The 20,996-nt window shown below is 39.9% G+C and overlaps 1 protein-coding gene across 1 annotated transcript in view; it reads left to right on the top strand.

The window, feature by feature from the left end:
* ABCB7 (ATP binding cassette subfamily B member 7) overlaps positions 1 to 20,996 on the top strand; it is a 66,540-nt gene that overhangs the window by 10,657 nt on the left and 34,887 nt on the right. Inside the window, exons 2-4 of the mRNA XM_039489783.1 lie at positions 8,804 to 8,881; positions 11,690 to 11,776; positions 17,000 to 17,119. Of these exons, the coding sequence (XP_039345717.1) occupies positions 8,804 to 8,881; positions 11,690 to 11,776; positions 17,000 to 17,119 (285 nt within the window). The remainder of the gene's footprint in view (positions 1 to 8,803; positions 8,882 to 11,689; positions 11,777 to 16,999; positions 17,120 to 20,996) is intronic.

Genomic DNA, 20,996 nt, shown 5'->3' with positions numbered 1-20,996 from the left:
TGCCTCAAAACAGAGTGCAAAGAGATGTTAACTTTTGCATCCTGGAGAGAGGAATGGATTCTAGGGGGAAAACAGACATAGTAAATAATTTTCTTAAGCCTCTTCTATGCACAGCATAGTGTGGAACTGTGTCCAGACTCCAAACCTTAACATTGAGATTAATTTTATGTTTCCACAAATATAACTTCTCCAGCTCATCCTTCCAAGTGCTTCCTGTCAGAGCTCCTGTTTGACTTATGATATCTGCTGGATATTACTAAAGACCAAAATGTTAGATGTGGCCTACATAATGAGCTTGAAAAATGACCCAAGTAAATGGAAATGCAGTCTTTAGGGAGTTTAGGACCATTCCCAAAGCAGTTTACTTGCATCTGAAACAAAGCCTATAATAAAAAAGATTATTCAGTCTAGAAGAAACATAAAGGGGATAAAGAAGAATATGATTAGAAAGAGCAGCAGTCCTGCAACTAAGGCAAATTGTTACATGATTAATCTGGATGAGTCCAGTAGTATGCTTAGGGGTTCCCTTCACAGTCCACATTGTCAACAGTAAAAGTAAAACTATGTATGTTACTGGAAAGTAGAACTGTAAAAAGCAGAAATAGGCTAACTTCAATTTTCTTCCATTTTTCTTCTTATCTTGCCATTCCAGGTACAATGTGGAATATGTGATAAGATCTCCTTTTTTTTCATTCATACAAGAGTGGTTTTTTTAACTTGCTTTCTATAGCTCTTGGTTTTTAATAAGCAGTCACAACAAAGATTAATGACTGAAGGTGCTATTTCAATTAAATTTATTTGTTTATGTTTTTGTCACTTGTTCTAAGACCTCATCTACACTACAGCGTTTACTGGTAAAACTTGTCTTCTGTTGGCACAGCCTTGCATGTGTCCACACCCAATTTTAAGACCTACTGACAAAACTGACCTGCTGATGAATCTAATTGCCCCCGTCAGGTTCCTCAAAATCAGTCTTTTTTTCTCTTCCCCGCCCTCCTCCCCCCCACACCATTTCCCCCATGGTCTTGCAAATTTATGTAAAACTCAACATGCAACAGTAACAAGAACATTTGGCTCTCTGAGATCCAGGCTATTCATAAGACACCTCCATTGACCCTTTAATCTGTCAAACACATGCACCACTGTGATCTTGCATATACTTAGGTGGTACTTAAATCTTTCCTTGTTCCTTTCTAGCTTACAGGTGTATGGTTTCATGAGTCAGGGAAGCAAAGGCGGGGCTAGGCATCTGAGAAACACAGTTTTCACATTGGTGGAGCTACAATGCATATGCCAATCTGTGCTTGCATCTTTTAAAAAAGACCTGTATTCTTAAAGATGCAAGTATCATGCACTTTCCCTGACCACCCTGCATTAGAGTAATTGAAACATGACTGGTGACCCACCCACACTTGCATAACCATGGGAAAAATATTCCTTTCTCGTTACATACTCCAAAAACCTTGTCTCTGAGTAAGGGAGAATTGCCTGCACATTGCCCAGGATCAGTCCTGTGCAGCAGGACACACTTAATGAACTTGGATTATCACTTGTGGATGGTTTAATGGACTGTGAAGTGATTTTGTTGGCCTCAGGCCATTTCCCAGTAGACACGTCTCACCAAAGAAACCAAATGATGGCTGTTGAAGTTGTGGTGGAAATGTGTGAGGGAGTTAGGTTATCTGTCCAGAGAATGAAAGTGTCATCAATGTATATCATAGGTTTTATAGTGCATTTTCCCAGAAATTCTTGCTTGAGTGACTGTTGCCGTGGTTTGGACAAACTGTGTGGTGTTAAATGTAAAGTTGTTGTGGGTGAGAATGAAATGGATTAGTTTGGCAACGTCTTTGAGGTGCATATCTGAGTATTGTCCATTGTCTTTAGGCAGGCTTTGATGCCCTCACTGTGAGGATTTTGGTATATAGGAAAGGGACATACATGGTGGGAAGGAATGTGTTCTGAGGGAAATTGTTAATATTGTGGAGTTTCTGGAGGAAGTAGGTTGTGTCCTGAAGGAAACTGGCCCTTTGTGTGGTGAGTGGTTCGAGATGGTTTGTGAGTCTTGATATTCCTCAGTAATGTGTGTTAACCCCTTATGCGTAACACCTGGTCCACCTGTTGTTTAGCTGTGACATCCTGGTTACATTTTCTAGATATGAAGAAGAGCTCTGTGAAGCTCAAAAGCTTGTCTCTTCCACCAGCAGAAGTTGATCCGATGATTTAAAAAAAAAAAAAATTACCTCACCTACCTTGTCTCTTAAATATACAGCATCAGCCAGCAAAAGCCTTATCTAAAAACTACAGATGAAACGAAGAGACATGCAGCTACATTTTTCAGAACTAGTCTCAGATTTTCGGTGTCCAGCTTGAGAAGTCTTTTTCAGAGGTCCGAACAAGCTGCGGCTCTCATTTAAGTCACTATAAACAGCAAAATAAGGAAAATTTGTCATTTTTCTGTTGTAATGTAAACTGCTTAGCTGAAGATATTTTGGTAAAATGCATATAGCTTTCATTTTTAAAAAGTTATTTTTGATGGCCCCTTTTACAACGGTGAAACAACTTTTGCCATTTTTAAGAATCAGTCAATTTAAAAACAATCTTATGAGTTTCCTAATACAGAAATCCATGTATTTTTAAGCCATTAGTGAGTTCTGGTGTTCTTTATCAACATATGTGCATGTCTTTTTAGAAGAGCCTTTCCAAAGGGATCACATTGATAAATGCACAAGGGAGGTTGCTACTTAATTCTTGTAATTATTGCTAAATAATAAAATGTAATCTAAAGAGGAAGTGAAGTTATTCTCACGCAAAATGACTAATTTTAACCAATGTTCTCTTCAGTTTTATTTTTCTGCGTACAGTGACTGCCTAACTAAGCTTAATATACTGAAAAGCCCAGTCTGATCAGTTGACCTCTCAACATTCCCATACTTTCCTTCCCACTCTCCTCATTCCCTCTAATCTAAATTCAATCCAACAATTATCATTCACTTTCTTTTCTCAGTGCCTTTGCCACTCTTGCTTACTCCCACATATCTTCTCATTCACTGTTACAGTTGGCATTTACTCTCACTCATTTACTCAGATGCTTCTTTTAACTCTTTCCTTTCACTCTGTCTCTTTCCTTCTCATTCTCATTCTTCCTCCCATTTGTTCATATACACTCTTTCCTTGCTTCCTCCCTCCTATTACATTTTTTCCTCTCTTGCTTTTAAGGACCCAGTATAACTCCCCAGTAAAGCCAGTGGTAAGATTCTCATATACTTCCGCAGTATTTGGATTCATTTCTAACATATGTTAGTTATGCAGGTAACCATTGGTCAAAAGTGGCAGCATAGCATAATGCTGTCTGGAATAGTTTATTGGAAACTTAGCAGAAAAGTTTGTAAACGTTAGATTTGACCTTGAACAAATGCTTCTTGATAATCTTGATTGTTCTTTCCATTCGATGCTCTGATGTGTTAAACAAGATATTTATAAAATTTAACAGCCATGATGCTGTAGGAATAGATAGTTTTCAAGTACAATCAATACTAAACCTGTGTTTCATCATTGAAACTGTATAATATTGTATCCAAAAATGGCACTAAAAGTATGTTAATATTTCGAAGTCAAACACTCAGAAGTTAGGAAATGTCAGAATTAAGGTTTCCTGTGCAATCTGTGAGGTAAAAAACAAGCAGAAATATTCAAAAACAGGGGGCCATCTTTGTACATCATACAGGACCATAAAAAGGCACAAACACATTTTTTCTTTGTGATATACTTCTGTTGATAGGAAGGCATGGTAGACTGAAAGCACTGGACACTGAAGTCTGCTATCCCAGGAGCAGGTACAATAGCATGGAAAGCAGCAACACAAACATATGTCCTAGCTCCCTAGGTTGCCTCACCACTGTCTATTCCTGATTGCTGGGCGGGCTGCCCATGGTGATTTAATCTTTGGCTTCCATGCTGATACCAAATTTTTCAAAGAGAAGCATGAGAGGAAGGATAGCCTATCCTTAAGGCATAGGATTGGGACTCAAGAGAACTGGGATTCCCAGCTCCCTCACAGATATTTCTGTATGACCTAAGACAAATCCTGTAAGCTCTGTGCGTCCATTCCTTTATCTGTACATTGGGATCTTTCCCTAATTGCAGAGGTGTTGTGTGGCTTATTTAAGTAATGTTTAATTGAAAGCTGCTATGTAAGTTTAAATTATCATCATTATAAGAGGGCAGTTTTTCCCAATCTACAGAGAGTGGGCAGAAAAGAAGAGCAGGGCTGGGAGGCAAAAGAAAGCGGTATAACCCTAGAGACACCTCTTTTCCCCCTGTATTTATGTTCCTGCAGCTGTAGATAAAGCAACAGGTGGCTTGTTTAAAACAAACAAAGTTTTCTTCCTGTTTTCTTGGCAGCCTCTAATACATCTGGCCATGGGTCAGTTTACACATAGGGACTGCCTCTTCAACAGCCCAAACTGAGGGAAGGTGGGATGTGTCCTGAGACAGGACAGGAACCCTCACATTAGTTATTTCAACAAAAATAGATTAGAAACTCCTGTATTAAGGACATGTAATCTAGGAGAGCTGCAATAAAAGCTTGTAAATAAACACTTCTTTAAATATACTCCACAATCAAGTCTGTAAAATTTGTGTAATAGAAAGAAAATCATTAATTTAAATGTAATTTAATTTAATTGTTTTTTGGGAATAGAAACGAGATTTATTTGTCTATAAAATATGCACATTTACTGCACTATATAAACAATCTAGCTCTTTCTCTGAATGGTGGCTGTGAATTCTTTTTTTCCCCATAGGTTATTATAGTTCCACAACCCTCTACTCCCATGAACACACTATGAACAAAAACATTCTGGATTTAATATTTAGTGTTCATATGCTTGATCACTCTGAACGTTAATTTACATGCTTCTTGCCGACCTAAACAGGAGTTTATAGCATTGCTTTTGAGAGGTTCCGGTCTTAAGTATTTGAGAGAACCCCATAGTGGGCAATTGTTCCTCAGCCCCCAGGGTAGCTTGGAGCCCACTGCCGTGCCACGGGGGCTAGGGGTCGGTGCCTGTGGTCAGTGCCTGCCACTTAGCAACCAGAGCTTGGGACTGGAGCCGGGACCCAGTGCCTGCTGCCATGAAGCTGGAACCAGGGTCCGGAGGCTGAAGCCCCACAGCTGGAGGCCAGGGCTGCATGGCCAGAGGCGGGGGGCGGGGGGTCAATACCTGCTGCCCTGCGGTCGGAGCCTGGGGCTGCACGGCCAGGTTCCTGAAGTCCTGCTGCTGGAGCCTGCCGCCCAAACCCCCTCCCCCCAAGGTGGGTCAAGAACTCACTTTGCTCCTGCAGCGTTGTCCCACCTTTCTCCAGAGGCGGTGGCAGGGTGGCACATCCAGGAGCAACAAGGAGGGAGGGGAAGGGGCTGATGCTTTGTGCACACCGCCCCCCCACTCCCCCAATCACAGCCCAGGAGGGTGTCGTGGACGCACGAAAAGTCCTTGGTGGCTACATGCAGCCACTGTGGCTGCATTTGAGAAACGTTGGTTTAACCCAAACAGGAAGTCAGTGTTAACAGATTTGGGGAAGCAGTCATGAGTGCTGTCCTAATTTAATCACTGCACCTGAATTAGGGAGTTCAGCTGCCATTTGTAGCATAAGTATGCAAATTAGGGGTAGTGTTACATCCTGGTCTGCTGCTGGATGCCCAGGTAGTGGCTGTTGCCATGAATGCTTTTTTTTTAATGTAGGTATCTGTACTCCTATTCCAGCTTCTGCCACAGTTAGATTAGATTCCTGTAATGCTCTCTATGTGTGGCTATGCACAGAGACCACCTGGAAACCGAGGCTAGTACAGAATGCCATGCATGGCCTGTTTATGAGATGGAGAGCACACCACATCAGAGCAATAGAGTCTGCTCTTGCTTCTGTTGACCGCCTGGTGGAATTCAAGATGTTGATATCAATTTATAAAGCCCTAAATGGTTTGACACCTGGTTACCATTGAAATCGTTTCTGTTCCCATGCCATGCTCTGTGGAAGTGCCTGAGCTCTTATTGATATAAACAGAAAGTAGCTACTTGGAGGGATTTCTCTGTGAAGGATGGCTGTCTCTGTAAAGAGTTCATTATAAATCTAAAGAAATATCAAATATCTGCCAAGATTTGAGTTTTTTCTCCTGCAGCTGTAGCAGTAACACAGTAAAAACACCTCTACGGTGATAAGGTCCATCTTCACTGGCAAGACCAAACAGTCTCTTAATCATTTGAGGACATTACAGTGTTGCAACTGAGATGGGACCTTCCCAAGGCTTTGTTCCCAGTGGGATCAGAATTATGCTATTTATGACAATGATTAAACGAATTTGTTGGTAACAAATTTCTAGTGCTGTTTCCATGACCACCATGGACAGGGATTTTTTTTTTGTCTTTTTTGTCAGAGCATGGATTTCAACCACAGTTACATAGGCAGCCACAGGTCTGAGTATTTGACATGATTTGGCTTGTTATATGCTTATTTAAAGAGACCATGCCAACTTCCAATCTCCTCAGTTTAAAATGAGAGTTAAAACTAGTTACAGATACTATTACTGCCCTGAGGGCTACCCCTGCCCCCCTCCCTGCTAACTTCTGTGATCTTACTGTGATCTTACTTCCTATTTGAAACATAAAATGAAAAATTCTCTTTGTTAATGTTGATGTCAGTGGCAGTTGCAAGGGGCTTAGCACTTCTGAAAATCAGACCACTTACTTAGGAGCTTAACTTGAGGCACTCATTTTTTTAAAATGTTGACCTGTATGAGTGAGTGCTTAGAATTTCCAGTGCCACATTAGACCACTGGCACATCAGATTTGTTAGCTTGTCTCTGCAAATGATGTGCCCACAACTGTGTACTACTTTATAAAGATTGGCTGGAGGGTGGGGTAGATACTGCAGGGGACGCCTTGAAAAATCGACTGTTAAGACTGAAAACTGTTCTGGGCAGGAATGTAGACTTCTGAGTCACTGAAGTGCTTTTGCAAAGTTTACCCTAAGTTCTATTGAAAGTCATTATGACTTGCATGTTTTTGAAAAATTTACCCTTTTACCTTTTATCTTATTTTTACCCTTTATCTTATTTCTTATTATCTTATATGGTGAGTGCCTTGCCTGCCCATCATGCTAAGCAATAGTTGGAAAATTGTTTGTTTGCAAAAACTGTTATGCTTAAAGACCAGCATGTCTTCGTGTCATTTGGTCAAGACTCTCATGCTAGAAACATGGATGTCATGCTGACACTTTTCATAAGCACTACAGCATAAATCTGAGACAAACTCCTTGGTGTATCAACCCAACATTCCAGTAAACCCTTAGGATGCAAACAGGATCTTCTCAGAGAGATTTAAAGAAAACCATTTTGTGGTGCTGGAATGGATCACATTGGCTTATTGAATGGCGTGCATAACTAGAAAGCCATTTGCTACATTAAGTGCCATAAGTGTCTGATACATCTTTAAAAGTAATTAATAGAATGTTTAATTCCAAAAATACTTCATCCTATATGCAGGATATAATACAATAAGATGTGTTAAAACGGACAGGTATTATATGGTGGAGAAGTTAGCTTCACTTGGTTGTATTTCTTCAGCAATTTGTAATGTACTATGTGACTTAGGACAAGTGCAAAAAGAAGGTTTAAGGCAATGTGTTGAAAATATACACAGGGCCATGCTGCTATTTGTTAAGGTTAAAAAATGTTTTTCTGAAGAGTTTATTTTCTTGACGTTTGTTCTTTGCCTTGAGCCAGTGACTGCTCTTTTGCTGTTCTGCTGTACAATATTGATTTATATTGTGCATGCTGTGCAGCCAGTATCACAACAGAGCTGTAGGAGACTGGTTTATGGTGGAATACCAGCCAGGTGCTATAGGAGTATCAGGACCGATTTCAGAAACAATCATTGGGGGCAGAGAACATATTTCCTGGCTGAAATATAGCAGTTATGTTATGGAAGTACACTGAGTGCCCCCTGTCTGCTGTTGTCTAGGAGGACACTGCTCACCATTCTTACTGAAAGGAAGAGTGTAATGAAAACAGCCATCCAGGTTTAAGACTGTTTCTTACTGTTTCTGTAGCATCCAAAGGGTTCTAGGAACTTCAGAAGGGTAGACAGACAAGATCTGTGTCCTACAGCACTTAGAATACAGCGTTCCAGTTTCTGTAACAGCATCTGCTATTAACCTATGTTATGCCTATGCAGAGCCCCATATTTGTGACTATGGTGTATTTTATATCCCATCCTGAAAAAAATTGCAACCCAGTCATGTTCAGATTCATAGCAGTGGCAGCCGTTCCCAGGCAGGGTTGTAGCTTTTGCTAGTCATTTGGTCCAACGTACAAGTGTAATATATGAGGTAAGAGGGAATGAAAACAGGGAGGGCAACAAGGATAAGAATAAAACATAATAAAAAACAGAACAGAGGGGATATTTGAAAAGAATGCAAAGGCCATCCGAGAACAAAACAGAATGAGAAGAGAAGAAGGACTTATGGGCTTTCAAGGAACAAAGGATAGGAAGCCTAGTGAGAGCATGGATGGAGATGGGGGAAAGGTTTGTTGACATTTTGCATTTTTAATAGTTAGAAGCAATTTATTTTGCACCTGCTCCCCACCAGTTGTTTTCATCTTATTTTTTCTTTGGTCACTTGTCAACCACTGTCTTTTGTTTAATTCTCATGTTCTGCATGTTTGCATGAACTAGGTGAAATATTCTCTGAACATGAAGTATACACTCTTAATTACTCAATCCTCTCTCTTTTTTCTTCTTTCCTGCAGATTCCCGAGACATTCAGACAAGCTACATGGCAGAGTTTGGGGTGTGGCTATTCAAGACAATTATTAGATGCTGCAAAGGTAGGATTAAGCAGTCTTTCCTCCTTCTACTCTCTCAGGGGGGAAAAATTCTATCCCTTAGAGCATCTTCCAGTTTATGCTGCGTATTTTACATCCTTTATATAATTTCCCCTTTTATGATTTCTAAGTACAACTAGATAAATGGCAAGTTATGTTTCTGCCTCTGGAAATGGAGAGAGAATCTCTGCTGAAATCTTGATAGTCTTCCCCCTTTGAAATGTCTTTCTAAATCTCTAAAAATCAATGCCAATATAGTAATGTTTTCAGAAAGCTTTTAAGTTAAGAAGAAATCACTTGGCTAGCGAAGTGACTTGTTTGTCCTATTAAATTCCATTCAATTTAGCTGAATTATAAACTGTTAAATCATTGTTTCCTGTTTCTCACTTGTATTCATCAGGAAAATTTTGGTAATATGCTAAAATAACTGAACACGATTTAAAAAAAACAAAACAGGTTCACACTACCACTGCAGCAAACACCACACTATACTGGCAATGTCTGGGAGCAGCAAGGGACTGGACCAGGCCATATTGCCTCAACCTGCACTCCTCAGACCTGGCATATGGCCCCCGCTTCCTAGCCCCCTTTTTGGGAGCACCATACGGGCCATGTAACTGAAGTGGTAGAACAGGGGTTCTCAAACTGGGGGTTGGGACCCCTCAGGTGGTCACGAGGTTATTACTTGGGGGGTTGTGAGCTGTCAGCCTCCACCCCAAACATCACTTTGCCTCCTGCATTTATAATGGTGTTAAACATATAAAAAAGTGTTTTTGATATATAAGGGGGGTCTCACTCAGAGGCTTGCTATGTGAAAGGGGTCACCAGTACAAAAGGTTGAGAACCACTGTGGTAAAAATCTGTGCTGCCCTGCTGCAGGCTCAGGATTCTTGCTGATGCACGATATGGAGATTATTACAGTGGTATGTAACATTGTTTTTATATATTTTTTAAACATCTAGGAAATGTGTTAAAAGACCATTATTTGGGTTGCAAATTCAAGCACTCATAGGTTAGAAATAGCACTTGGAGTTGCCCATGCAATCTTAATTATGCCCCTTTGTACATATGGATTACAATATCGTTTTTAATGACATGATCATATACTGTTTTTCCCACAGGAACCCTGCTTATTCAGTGCAGAGATTGGACACAGACAGGGACAGAATAAAGATTTCATGGACAACTTTAAATTTGGCCTTTAGTTACTTTCAAGTGCTTGGTTTTGCAATCTAATTAACTGTTTTACTGTAGATTTTTTTAATAAGAAAGGTCTAGTATAGTAGAATTCAGGAGTTACTGATTCCCAGTTCCATCTCTGTCACTGACTCTCTCTCTCTCTCTCTCTCTCTGCCCTTGCGCAGGTCATTTAATCTCTCTACTCAGTTTTCCTATCTGCAAAGTGGGGATAGTAATATTTGCGTACCTCAAAGAGGTGTTGCGGGTTAATGCTTTGCACAGTACTTGGAAGCACTTGTAAAAGCTCTGTGTCATTATTATGATACTTGCCAAATTGATCACAGCATTCCAGACTAATGCCGTGGTTTTAAGCACTTTATTGAAAGTGCAGTTGGGCTTGAAAAGCGGCTTTGTAAAAATGCATTTTCTTACCCATAAAGGGAAGGTATGTATAGCTAAAAAAATAAATCAGGTGACATTTGGATGACTTAATCAGATACAAGTAAATTGCAATTCATGTATTTAATTTATGATGTAATTAAACAATGACCATTGAGTCTTATAACCTGTTCATGTTTAAATCATAGCCTTAATCATATGTATTTTTAGTAAAAGTCACAGACAGGTGATGGGCAATAAACAAAAATTCATGGCCTGTGACCTGACCATGACATACTAAAAATACCAGTTTAAATGGGGGGGAGGGCTGCTGTTGGGGGGGACATGCGGGGAGGGGCGGTGGGGTTGGGGCCAGCAGCTCCAGCCACCGGGGGCCACAAACCGCGGCTCCTCTAGTGGGGCAGGGTGGGGACTGCTGCCTGGACCGTGGCTGCTGTGGCTGGGCAGGGCGGGAACGGTGAACTGTGGCCACTGGGAGCTGCGGCACGGCTGTGCCTGCAGATGGTCAGTGTAAACAAACTCTCTCGCAACTCGCCAGTGGATTACACTGATGGGCCGCGTGCAGGCTGCAGATTGCCCACCACTGAGTTAAAGGGTCTACTTAGTTTGGTTTACACCTGCCTTTTATTAATTTACCTTATCTTGAATCAGTTGCTTACTGAACTAAATTGATATTTCAGTGTACACGTGGCTTATAAATATGTCCACATAGGTTTTTGCATGGGTTTAATTAAACTTTTTTTTTTAAAGTAGACCTTAGTTAAACCTGGCAAGCTTTTTGTGTATACAAGATCTTGGCAAGGTCGACAGGAATGTAAAGCATTAAAAACATACCTTTGTCTCTAAGATCAGCAGGTAGTATGCTCCATGTGCACAGGAAGCAGGTCTGTTGAAGAAGAAGGTGCCATTTTTACATAGTCATTTTTTAGAGTAGATATGTGCCTGAAGGATTTAGAGATCTTTCTGTAACTCTTAGAGACAGTTTCTGCTCTAAGGTATTTTGACACACAACTGTCAAGAGTCTATGGCCTTTGCATGCCAGCTTCAGGAGCAAGGCACTGTTCTTGAGGCAAAACCTCTATTCCTCTGGATGATGGCCCTGTGCTACTAGCTCTATTCTTCAGCTCTATTCTGATTGTCGCTTTAGTTCAGAATTTAAGTTTTGTTCATCATTTTTTAAGTCTGTGATTCTTGTAGTTGCTGTATAATTGATATTTATTTTTTTTTACATAGCATCTCCAGCGGGGGCCACTGATAGATAAGAGAACATGTTGGCATGGTCATGCAGGTGGAGGACTCCACACAGATCCAAAGCAAGGGGTAAAAGCTTGATCAAACAATATTACTCAAACTCTGTTCAAGATGCTGTATAAATCAAATGTATGTTCAGCCTTTTCAGACATTTAACAATCGAAAACAGCATATGTTTCCCACAGATGGCTACTTAGTTTAGTTTTTAGACTGTTGTCTAATAAATACTGTTAGTTGTGAACCTTGGATTAGTAGATTTTAAATTACCCTGCACTGGTAATGATTTTATCTGCTTATTTTCCCACAAATTCTCTGGCTTTCTATAAATAAATAGTCACCAAAGTGTCTCAGATGTTGACTTGAAATTAGCCTCAGGTATTTTAGACTTTTCATGACAGATACATTCCATTATACTTTAATATGTTCTCTTATTCCTGCTTGTCACTGGCATTTCTAGGACTTGACATTTGGCGTAGAAGGAATATGCTTGTGGGTACAAGTCAGTGCATCACTCACTCTACCTTCACTCACTGCAGCAATAAAAAAAAGTGTTAGTTTATGAAGTCATTATCCCTTTAATTAAATGTTTCACAGGCAACCTTAATTCTGACACTTTCTAATTTTTCCCATTGCAGCTTGAATATTCATTTAACATTGATTCTTTGTGTATAATTTCTGTTTATTTTATTTTGCTTTTTGGGTCAGATTGCTTCTTCCTCTATGCTGCCAGGGTGCAGAGGGGATAAGAGTAGTCACTGACAGGAGGGATGGGTTCCAGAGCATGGCCCCCATCCCATCCTGGAGCATCCATTATAGGGAAAGTCTCTCTTCACCCCTTTAGCCCTGGGCTAGAGCAGCCTCAGTTACTGTGAGGGCTTGGCTCATGCCCAGTCTGATCAGCACTACAGGTTGTCAGAGGCTCAAGCGCACTTAGCCAGGATGGACTCTTAAGAAATTGTAACAGTTAAAATCTAGGAAGTCTCTACAGAGCATGTGCAAACTGTAATTTTATTTTATTTGCTTTTTAGAGGTTTATAGCTTCACCAAATTTGGGCAGATTTTCCCAGGGACAAGCAAAAGGCACATCACAAAGGCATTCTGGCCACAAGTCCCAACTCCAAAGCATGGGGATACTAGAGTTGTTAAAAAAAAAAATAGGTTACTAGAATTTAACATGGACAAAACAATAGATTTTTCCCTAGCTTTATTCTTAGAAACTGCTGAAGAGCTTTGACTGAAATTTCCCCCAACATTCAGCCAGAGGCAGACACTAGTATATATAATTTCAGCCCAAATGGTTGAAGTTCAGCAAAGTGGTAAGGAACTGAAAACAGGTCTTATAATGGGAAGTGTCAGGCAACTTAAGAGTTGGCACTATCAGCCCCTTCCTATAACAATAAGCATGTTGACATGTCTGGTGTATCTGTTTTCCCTTTGCTGGTCATCCTATGAGATTATGTACCAAAACATGTTATACTATTAACACACTGGCTTAATGGCCTAGTGATCGAAGTCTACACTATCACAGAGAGACAGCAGAGACTGGAAGACCATTGGAGACAATAGCAAGTTCTCCATCCAAAAGGATGGCACAGGCAAGAATACTCAAAGAAAGCCCTTTGGTGTCAGTGATATACACAATCCCTTTTTTCCTTTACAGGTCACCTTTAACAGAGTTAATTTAAAAAAAATATTCCTAACCTTATGACTTGTATATCTTCTGCAGTCAGATTCATGTTTCTATACAGCTATAATTATATCTATGTTCATTTTATGTTGAACTTTGATGTAATGCATATTTGGTGCATCCTTTTTCCCCCTTGATCCTTTGCAAGGCTGCTACAAATCACTTGCTGCCTTCTCACTCTATTCTGAATAGACTGTTTTGGTTTTGTAACCATTCAAAGCCCTCAAGGAGCCAAGTTGAATTCCTTGTTTGCAGCCTTTATATTTGCTTTTCATTTTTTCTCTCTAATAGCTTTCCTGTAAAAAGTCTGACTAGCCAATAGCAACATATAATTAGAACCACTCCAGTCACTCTAGTAGGTTTCATATTAACATGGCACCAGTTTGTTCCTTCCAAACCATTAATGGTGCTAAAAAAAAAAAACCTCTTCACTTTGAAATACAAGGCTATTTATGCATATCCTTCGCTACAAAGGGTAGGATTTATGCATATACTGCTGCAAATATCTCCTCTCTTCTGTGTAGCTAGGGTAAGCAGAAATGTTATTTTACATCCTCTACTGATTTATGAATTGTCAATATATCCACTTGTTAAAGGCTGTATGGAGGGTACTGTATGTACTGTCAGCAGTTGCCAATGTATCTTATTAACTTTTCTATTCTGGTTGCCATTGAAGATGACTCAAAACATAAAGAGAGCTGGATTTTTCTGCTAAATTATAGGCTTACATTTGATATTGGTTTCTCCAGGTTGCTTCATCAGTCTTTTCTCTTAACAAAAAAAACCCCTACCTTTTCCCTCTGATTCAAACTTGGCTTTCACAGTGAATTTTAAATCTAACTTGTGTCTTTCTCCGGAAATTGATGGAACGGGGGGAATGCATAAAGTATGCTCCAGTGTGGGAAATATAGAATTATATTGTAAAATCCATCTATTTTCATGGACCTTCTGTTTAGTAAAAGTTCATCCAGGAAAGGGCAAATAAACTTTTCCCAACAAACGTAGCCTGAAATGGAAAGATTAACCCATATAGAGGTGATGTGTAATGTAGTTTACTTGCTAGGCTGGCTTCCCTTCAGCTTTAGATAACCTTTCCGTTTTTCAAGATTATCCCTGGGTGTCCAGTGCTGAAGGAGGAGGAGTTGTTGGTTGTCAGTGTAGTACTATATGTTACATTAGAGTCTGAACTGAGGCACACATTTTTATATGATTTTGTAGAGCATGTAGACTTCTTTGGAATTCAAGAAAAAGCTCTCTGCTTTATCCACTAAACTATCTCACTATAAAAACATCTTGGCTATTTTCAGAAAGATTTGTTCTGTCATCTGAATGTTGGATTTGTCCTTGGTTTAAAAAGGGGCTTCAGGGTGGTAGTGGGAGGATATAAAATAAAAGATCAGCAAAAGCTTTACAGTACTGTTTAAACTAAAGTGTAGTCATGTACAGCTAAATGACCTCATAATGCATGATTACCCAACTTCAGAGACCATTCTGTTAAAAGAAGTGACATTTTACACACAATTAACCCAACTAGAACAGTTTGGGGGTTTGTTTTTGTTTGCTTTGTTTTTTCTCTTAGCCATAACTTCAATGTGTACCAATTGAAAGAATCCCGATGTACACTGTAGAATATCTTAAAAGAAAATAAACACTTTTTAGGTAGGCAGAGCAAGAGTCCTTGTCACTATTCTGTAAAGAGGGATAAGTGACATGAAGCTTGTTAAATGATTAAGTACTTGAAACATTTCAGTTTATGGTAATGCATCTAAATTATATTTGCTTTGCATTATTTTAGTTTAAAATATGAATGTTTAAAAATTTTGAACCTCTAGCAAGAATATTTAATTTCAGATGCATTTGAGTTGCTGTACGCTCAGAAACGGAATCTTAGAAACTTGCATTTATTTTTATATATCTAATGATGCACTTAGCTCTTAACTCTCATGTTTCTTATAGTCCATGCAGACCTCTCTCTTGCCTTGATCCCTTTTGTCTCACCGTACTCCTGATTTTGTTTTCTTTCATGTTGTCCCGGGTACTTGGAACCGGCTCCCAGGAAGTATATGCCAAGCCCCCACACTTCATTCAAAAGTCTTGAAAAATCCACTTGTTCCATGAAGCGTTGGAGCGATGATTAACTGTCACTCTTCTCTGTACTGTACCTGTTTGTATAGTTATACTTTAAGCTCTTTGGAGCATGTGCAAATTCAGCACAGTTCAGCACCAGCCCCTTATCAGTTTCTGGTGCTATATAAATTAGCCCCTAGACTATGGGAAATACTTAATATGTGGACATGTTGTCACACCTGTGGACATTTTAAGTTAACATTTTTGTAGGTTTTTTTCTCATCAAATAAAATTAAAACCATTAATACAAATAAAATGATAGGGAATATACAGTTACACACTGGACATTTGTCAGTAAGTACAGGTATTGCATTCACTTAAATTTATTATATAATAATTACATAAGACAGTATTCACAAAAATAGGAACATATGAATTGCCTTATTCTGTCATAAACATTGGTTGCCTAACCCATTATCCTCTGACAGTGGCCAGTACCTGATACTTTAAAGGCAGTTAAAATACCTTCTCCCTCTCCCCAGTAAACATGTGATATAGTCTACCCCTCATGTAGGTTTTATCCTAAACCCTAATAGATTGTTTTAAACGCTGAAATGAGAGTTTAGATCCCTTCCAACGCTTTAATTTTAGCATTAACTGTAACTCTGATTATTTTTGTTATCTATATCGGAGTCCAGTCCCTCTTGGAATCTTGCAAAAGTCTTGGCCTCAACAGCACGTTACACTGAGTTCTATGGTCTATTCAGACATTGAGTGAAAAAGCGTTTCCTTTTGTCAGTTTTGAATTTTCCACCTTTCAATTTCATTGAATAGTCCCTTATGTTGTTAGAGTACAGAAGCTTCTGAAAAGGAGAGCTACAAAAACAATGGCAAACCAATAAGATGCATTTTAAATCCTGTGACATACTTCTACCCAGTCATTTGCTGAGGCAACAACTCTTGTTTCCTTTGGAAATGTCCAAATGTTTTCCTAAATGGCATTAAATTTTTTGTCATTCTACAGTTTTTAACTCTCAAATATTTGAATATAAAAATCATTTTCCTCCTGTATCATATATACAATATTTTTAGGTTAAGACACAATTCTGTCATGCCTTTAATAATGCTGTTTTTTAGCACTGGGATTTAAATGCATACTCTACAAGTGGAGGAGTCATGATTGGAAGAGAATACTTTTTGGGGTTAAAATTGGGGTGTTAAACAGTAAACCATTTTAGGTGAAATAACTGGCTTGTGAACCAATAGATTCAAATTATTTCCTCATCTTGTTTTTATAGCTTTGTAGATTTTATTACCTTCAGGACAACTTTTAAAAGAAAAATACTTAATTTCCTAATGTCTTGAAACTCCTGAATAGTTTTTTCAAGTATTTTGAATAAAACTTGCCTTGGTTAGTGAATGTAACTTTTGTGCTGGGTTTATATTTTGCTTCTTTCATTCTGATGTTTATTAAATAGTGCATTTTGAAATGTATTTCTGTATCTCTTCTAATATGATGTATGTGTTTTTCTCAATAGTTGAAAGAGATAGATGCTGGGAAGATTATCAGGGCAATGTTATCTTATGTATGGCCCAAAGACAGACCAGACCTACGAGCCAGAGTTGCCATCTCTCTAGGATTTTTGGCAGGTGCAAAGGTAAGAAATGTTACTTTGCTGAATCGTGATGGCTTTGCTGTACCTCATTGCAGTCAGGAAGCATTAATGTTGCTGTTACTTTTGCAAGTAGACCTGCAATTTAGTATTTGTCATACAACACATAGGTGTACATAGCATACAGCACAGATGTACTGTTTCTGTTTGTTGAGGTGCTTATATATATATATAGATAAAAAACCTCTGGGCGCAGGGGCTGGCCTGGGCGTGAGGTTGGGAGGAATTAGTTGAGATCAAACACATGATTTGGATTGATCGGGTTAGTTGATTCCACAATTTTCTCACCACTTAATCAGTTAAAGTATGATAGAGCATTTGTAAGTGAGGGAAGCAGAAATGAGAAAGGAATCACACATAGTGAAAGGGGTGAAGGAGTGTGGGGAGACAGAGGAGGAAGAGAAAGGCAAGGAAGTTGAGGCAGCAAGGAGAGAACCAAAGTGTGATATATGATTGGTGGGTTGAAACAGATTGGTGGCATTGGGAGAATACAAACCTTTGAGGGGCAGGGACCTGGCATAGCACTTGATGGTCACAAAATGTAGAATTGAATATGGCAACTGAGTATGAAAATTGAATATGGCAACTGAATATGGAAACTGAAATTTCCCCTTAATCCTTGCAAGTTTGGCCCTGGACAAATGACATGGAAATGCAGATGGTAGGAGGATCACAATACTTCAGTCATGTGGCTGGAAGTTACAAAAGGAGAGCTTCAGGCAATAATTGCATGGTGCAATATTTGGCAAGTGGGACTTTTTATTCACTGCCACTAGAAAGTTGTTGGCTTAGCTCAGCCAGGCAGTAGAGATAAGTGGTGGCATCCTGGTGTCCTGAGGCAGCTCCTCCTAAACTGGTAAGAAGGACACTTGCAGACCCAGTTCTTCCCTGTTGTCTTGCTGTGGGTCTCAGTGGATTAGGAGAGCTGTCTGGGGCATAAAACTTTGCTGTAGCCCCCAGAAGGTTCATACTGTTGAATTTGCTTCTCTTTGTATTAGACCAGTGTTTCCAAAACTTGGGACGCCACTTGTTTAGGGAAAGTCTCTGGCAGGCCGGGCTGGTTTGTTTACCTGCCGCGTCCGTAGGTCTGGCTGATTGCGTCTCCCACTGGCCGCGGTTTGCCGCTCCAGGCTAATGGGGGCTGCAGGAAGCAGCACGGGCCGAGGGATGTGCTGGCCGCCACTTCCCGCAGCCCCCATTGGCTTGGAGCAGCAAACTGCAGCCAGTGGGAGCCGCGATTGGCCAAACCGACGGACGTGGCAGGTAAACAAACCGGCCCGGTCCACCAGGGGCTTTCCCTAAACAAGCAGCGTCCCAAGTTTGGGAAACACTGTATTAGACTATGTGTATTGCTGTAGTCTTGCTGATCATAGTACTATCCCTCATAAAATTAGTTTAAAAGTAAAAGAAAAAACACTCAGGTCTATTACAAGGCAAAAGTAGTGATTTCACCTTTATTTTACTTCTGTTTTTGAGAGAATTATTTGTGTGCTAGAACACAGTAAATTTGTTTTTACCCACTTCTAGGCTTTTTGAGGCTTTGAAGCATCCTCACAATAAATATCCACCAGATTGTTGGAGAGTGCAGTCCTAAATTGGCAGTAGTTTTGTAGGAATAAGGCAGAGGAACACATGCTAATTCTCTCCATATATAGATTCTCTTGCCATAGAAAAACATAAATCTCCTGTGACTGCTAAGTGTTGGGAAGCAAATTCTAATCTTTTCAGTGAAACTAGTGGCTCTAACTAGCTACCTACTGTCTGTGGGCAATTATTTACCATACATAAGGCTAAAATTAGGTTGCAGCTGGGATAAGCTAAATTCTAGCAAATGGAAGTAAAGAAAGAAAAGGTTTTGCTGTGCAGAAAGTGTCGATTTCAGTGCTAGTCTACAAGGAAAATTGACCGGAATAAGCTATTCTGCAACAGCCGTTCCAGAATAAGAGTATCCATGTGGTGAGTTATTCCGATCAATTTCCTCATCAAGACAAGCTCTTACTGAGAAATGAGCTTCAGTGCTAAAATTGGCTGAACTAAGGATTGTCTTATCAGCATTCAGCAAACATGAAAGGAGGGTGGAAGAAACAAACTTGAGGCATAGAGGTGATAAAAGGAGAGTACTTGGAAGAGAAATACGTTTGTTTAACTGAGCTGCAGTGGAGAGGCAATATCTTGACCTGCAGCTCTTTGTCTTACCAGTGATCTCGATCACTCTCTTTCTCTCAAATGGCAGTATGATGTTTTCTACAATAGATCTTCTGTTTTCCAGTTGTTGTGCAGGAAGTTACTGATAACACAGCTGACAGTGTGCAGTGGATGGCATACATGTATAGTTGAGACCCCTCCACCCCTTTTTTTTGATGCCAGTGCATAACATGCAACAGTATTTGAAACTGTGCTTTGAACTTTGGTAAATTGTGTTCACAACCTGCTCAAACTACAGATACTAGTAGCAGATGGCATGATATGCTGCAGGTGGAACAAGAGAGTAGGCCATGTAGTGGTACTTAGCTGGCATACATGTTCTTTGTTTTTGTTAAGGGGGTTATTCTGAATCTCCCTACCCACCCCTTACACATCTGAGATGATGGCTCTTCCGACGTCTGAGGAATACTGGCTGTGACTCCTTTTAAAACCTGTTAATAATAGTGCTTCAAATTTGAGCTAGAGGTGGGCTGCTTGAAGGTAATCTGAAGTATTCCCAGCCCTAAGGGCAGTACATCTCATAGACTTTAAGCCTGGAAGGGATCACCATGATCGTCTAGTCTGACCTCCTGCACATTGCCTAGTACAGTGTGACACTCCTAAGTCTGATCCCTTATATGGCAGCATGATATACTGCTTCTAGAAGGGGCTTTTCAACTTGAGGCGTTTCAGGTCGTTTCTTGGATGCAGTGAGATGAATTGATGCCCAGGGTGCTCTGTCACCAGTAGTTGAGTATTATTCACCCTTCTCCTTAAGTCCACGTATGCCCCTAACACAAACAGCAATATGCACAGTTTACAAAAGTGCTCAGTATTTGCCTCAGCTCAACTAGGAGATCCTATTAAGTTGGGATTCTTTTTCCTTAATCATTCCATGAATATTGTCTTCTCGCAATCTGAGATCAAATAAAACAGCCAGTGGCAGTGACAAGCAACCACCTTTTCCCGGAATGAGTGGCTTCTGAGTGGAAAGAAAAATCTTAAGTTAACAAATGCTTCCAAAGCAATTCTTTCATTGTGACACCAAGGAAGCAAAATACCATCCTGTTCTCATTCTCAGTCACAGAAGTCTCATAGCAGGTTTTTTAGCGTGGAGTCACCGGTTGAGATTTGATTTTTCTTACTTCATGCAGACTCTTGAAATGCTTTTTGGTCACCGGTGAAGCTAATTATCTAGTTTCACTGGTTCCCAGTCATGCTGTTTTATGAGAACAGAATATTTATTGTAGGTGGACCAGCTTAAAAACTCCATGGACAATTTCTTTCCCGTTCTTAATACTCATCCTAGTTGCCATATTCTGTCTCTACCGAAACTAGCTCCTGCATAGTCTCTCACTGTGATGTCTCAGGTAGTACTGGGTTTCTTAGCTTCTGCCTTTCCCCCAGCACTGTTACATCACTCCACCTTCTCCTCCAGAAAATAAATCAATTTGCATTTAATTAATCTGTAACCTCCCTGAACCTTGTATTGGGGCAGGGGGCGGGGGGGCGGGGAAGAGAAACATTGAGCAACCTCTGAATTTGACTGTCTTGGAGCCCTTTGTCCTGTTTGTTCATGTGATCACTTACTTGTATTTGTTAATCTCTGATCAAACAGATTATAGTGTATATTGTTACAAAACTCTATTAGCATAAGAACTCTGATGTATCTGATTCA

The sequence above is a fragment of the Mauremys reevesii genome, linkage group 9 (assembly GCF_016161935.1).
Source record: "Mauremys reevesii isolate NIE-2019 linkage group 9, ASM1616193v1, whole genome shotgun sequence".
NCBI lineage: Eukaryota > Metazoa > Chordata > Testudines > Geoemydidae > Mauremys > Mauremys reevesii.
Note: the sequence above shows the minus strand (reverse complement) of the source record. Positions and strands in the feature narration are given on the sequence as shown.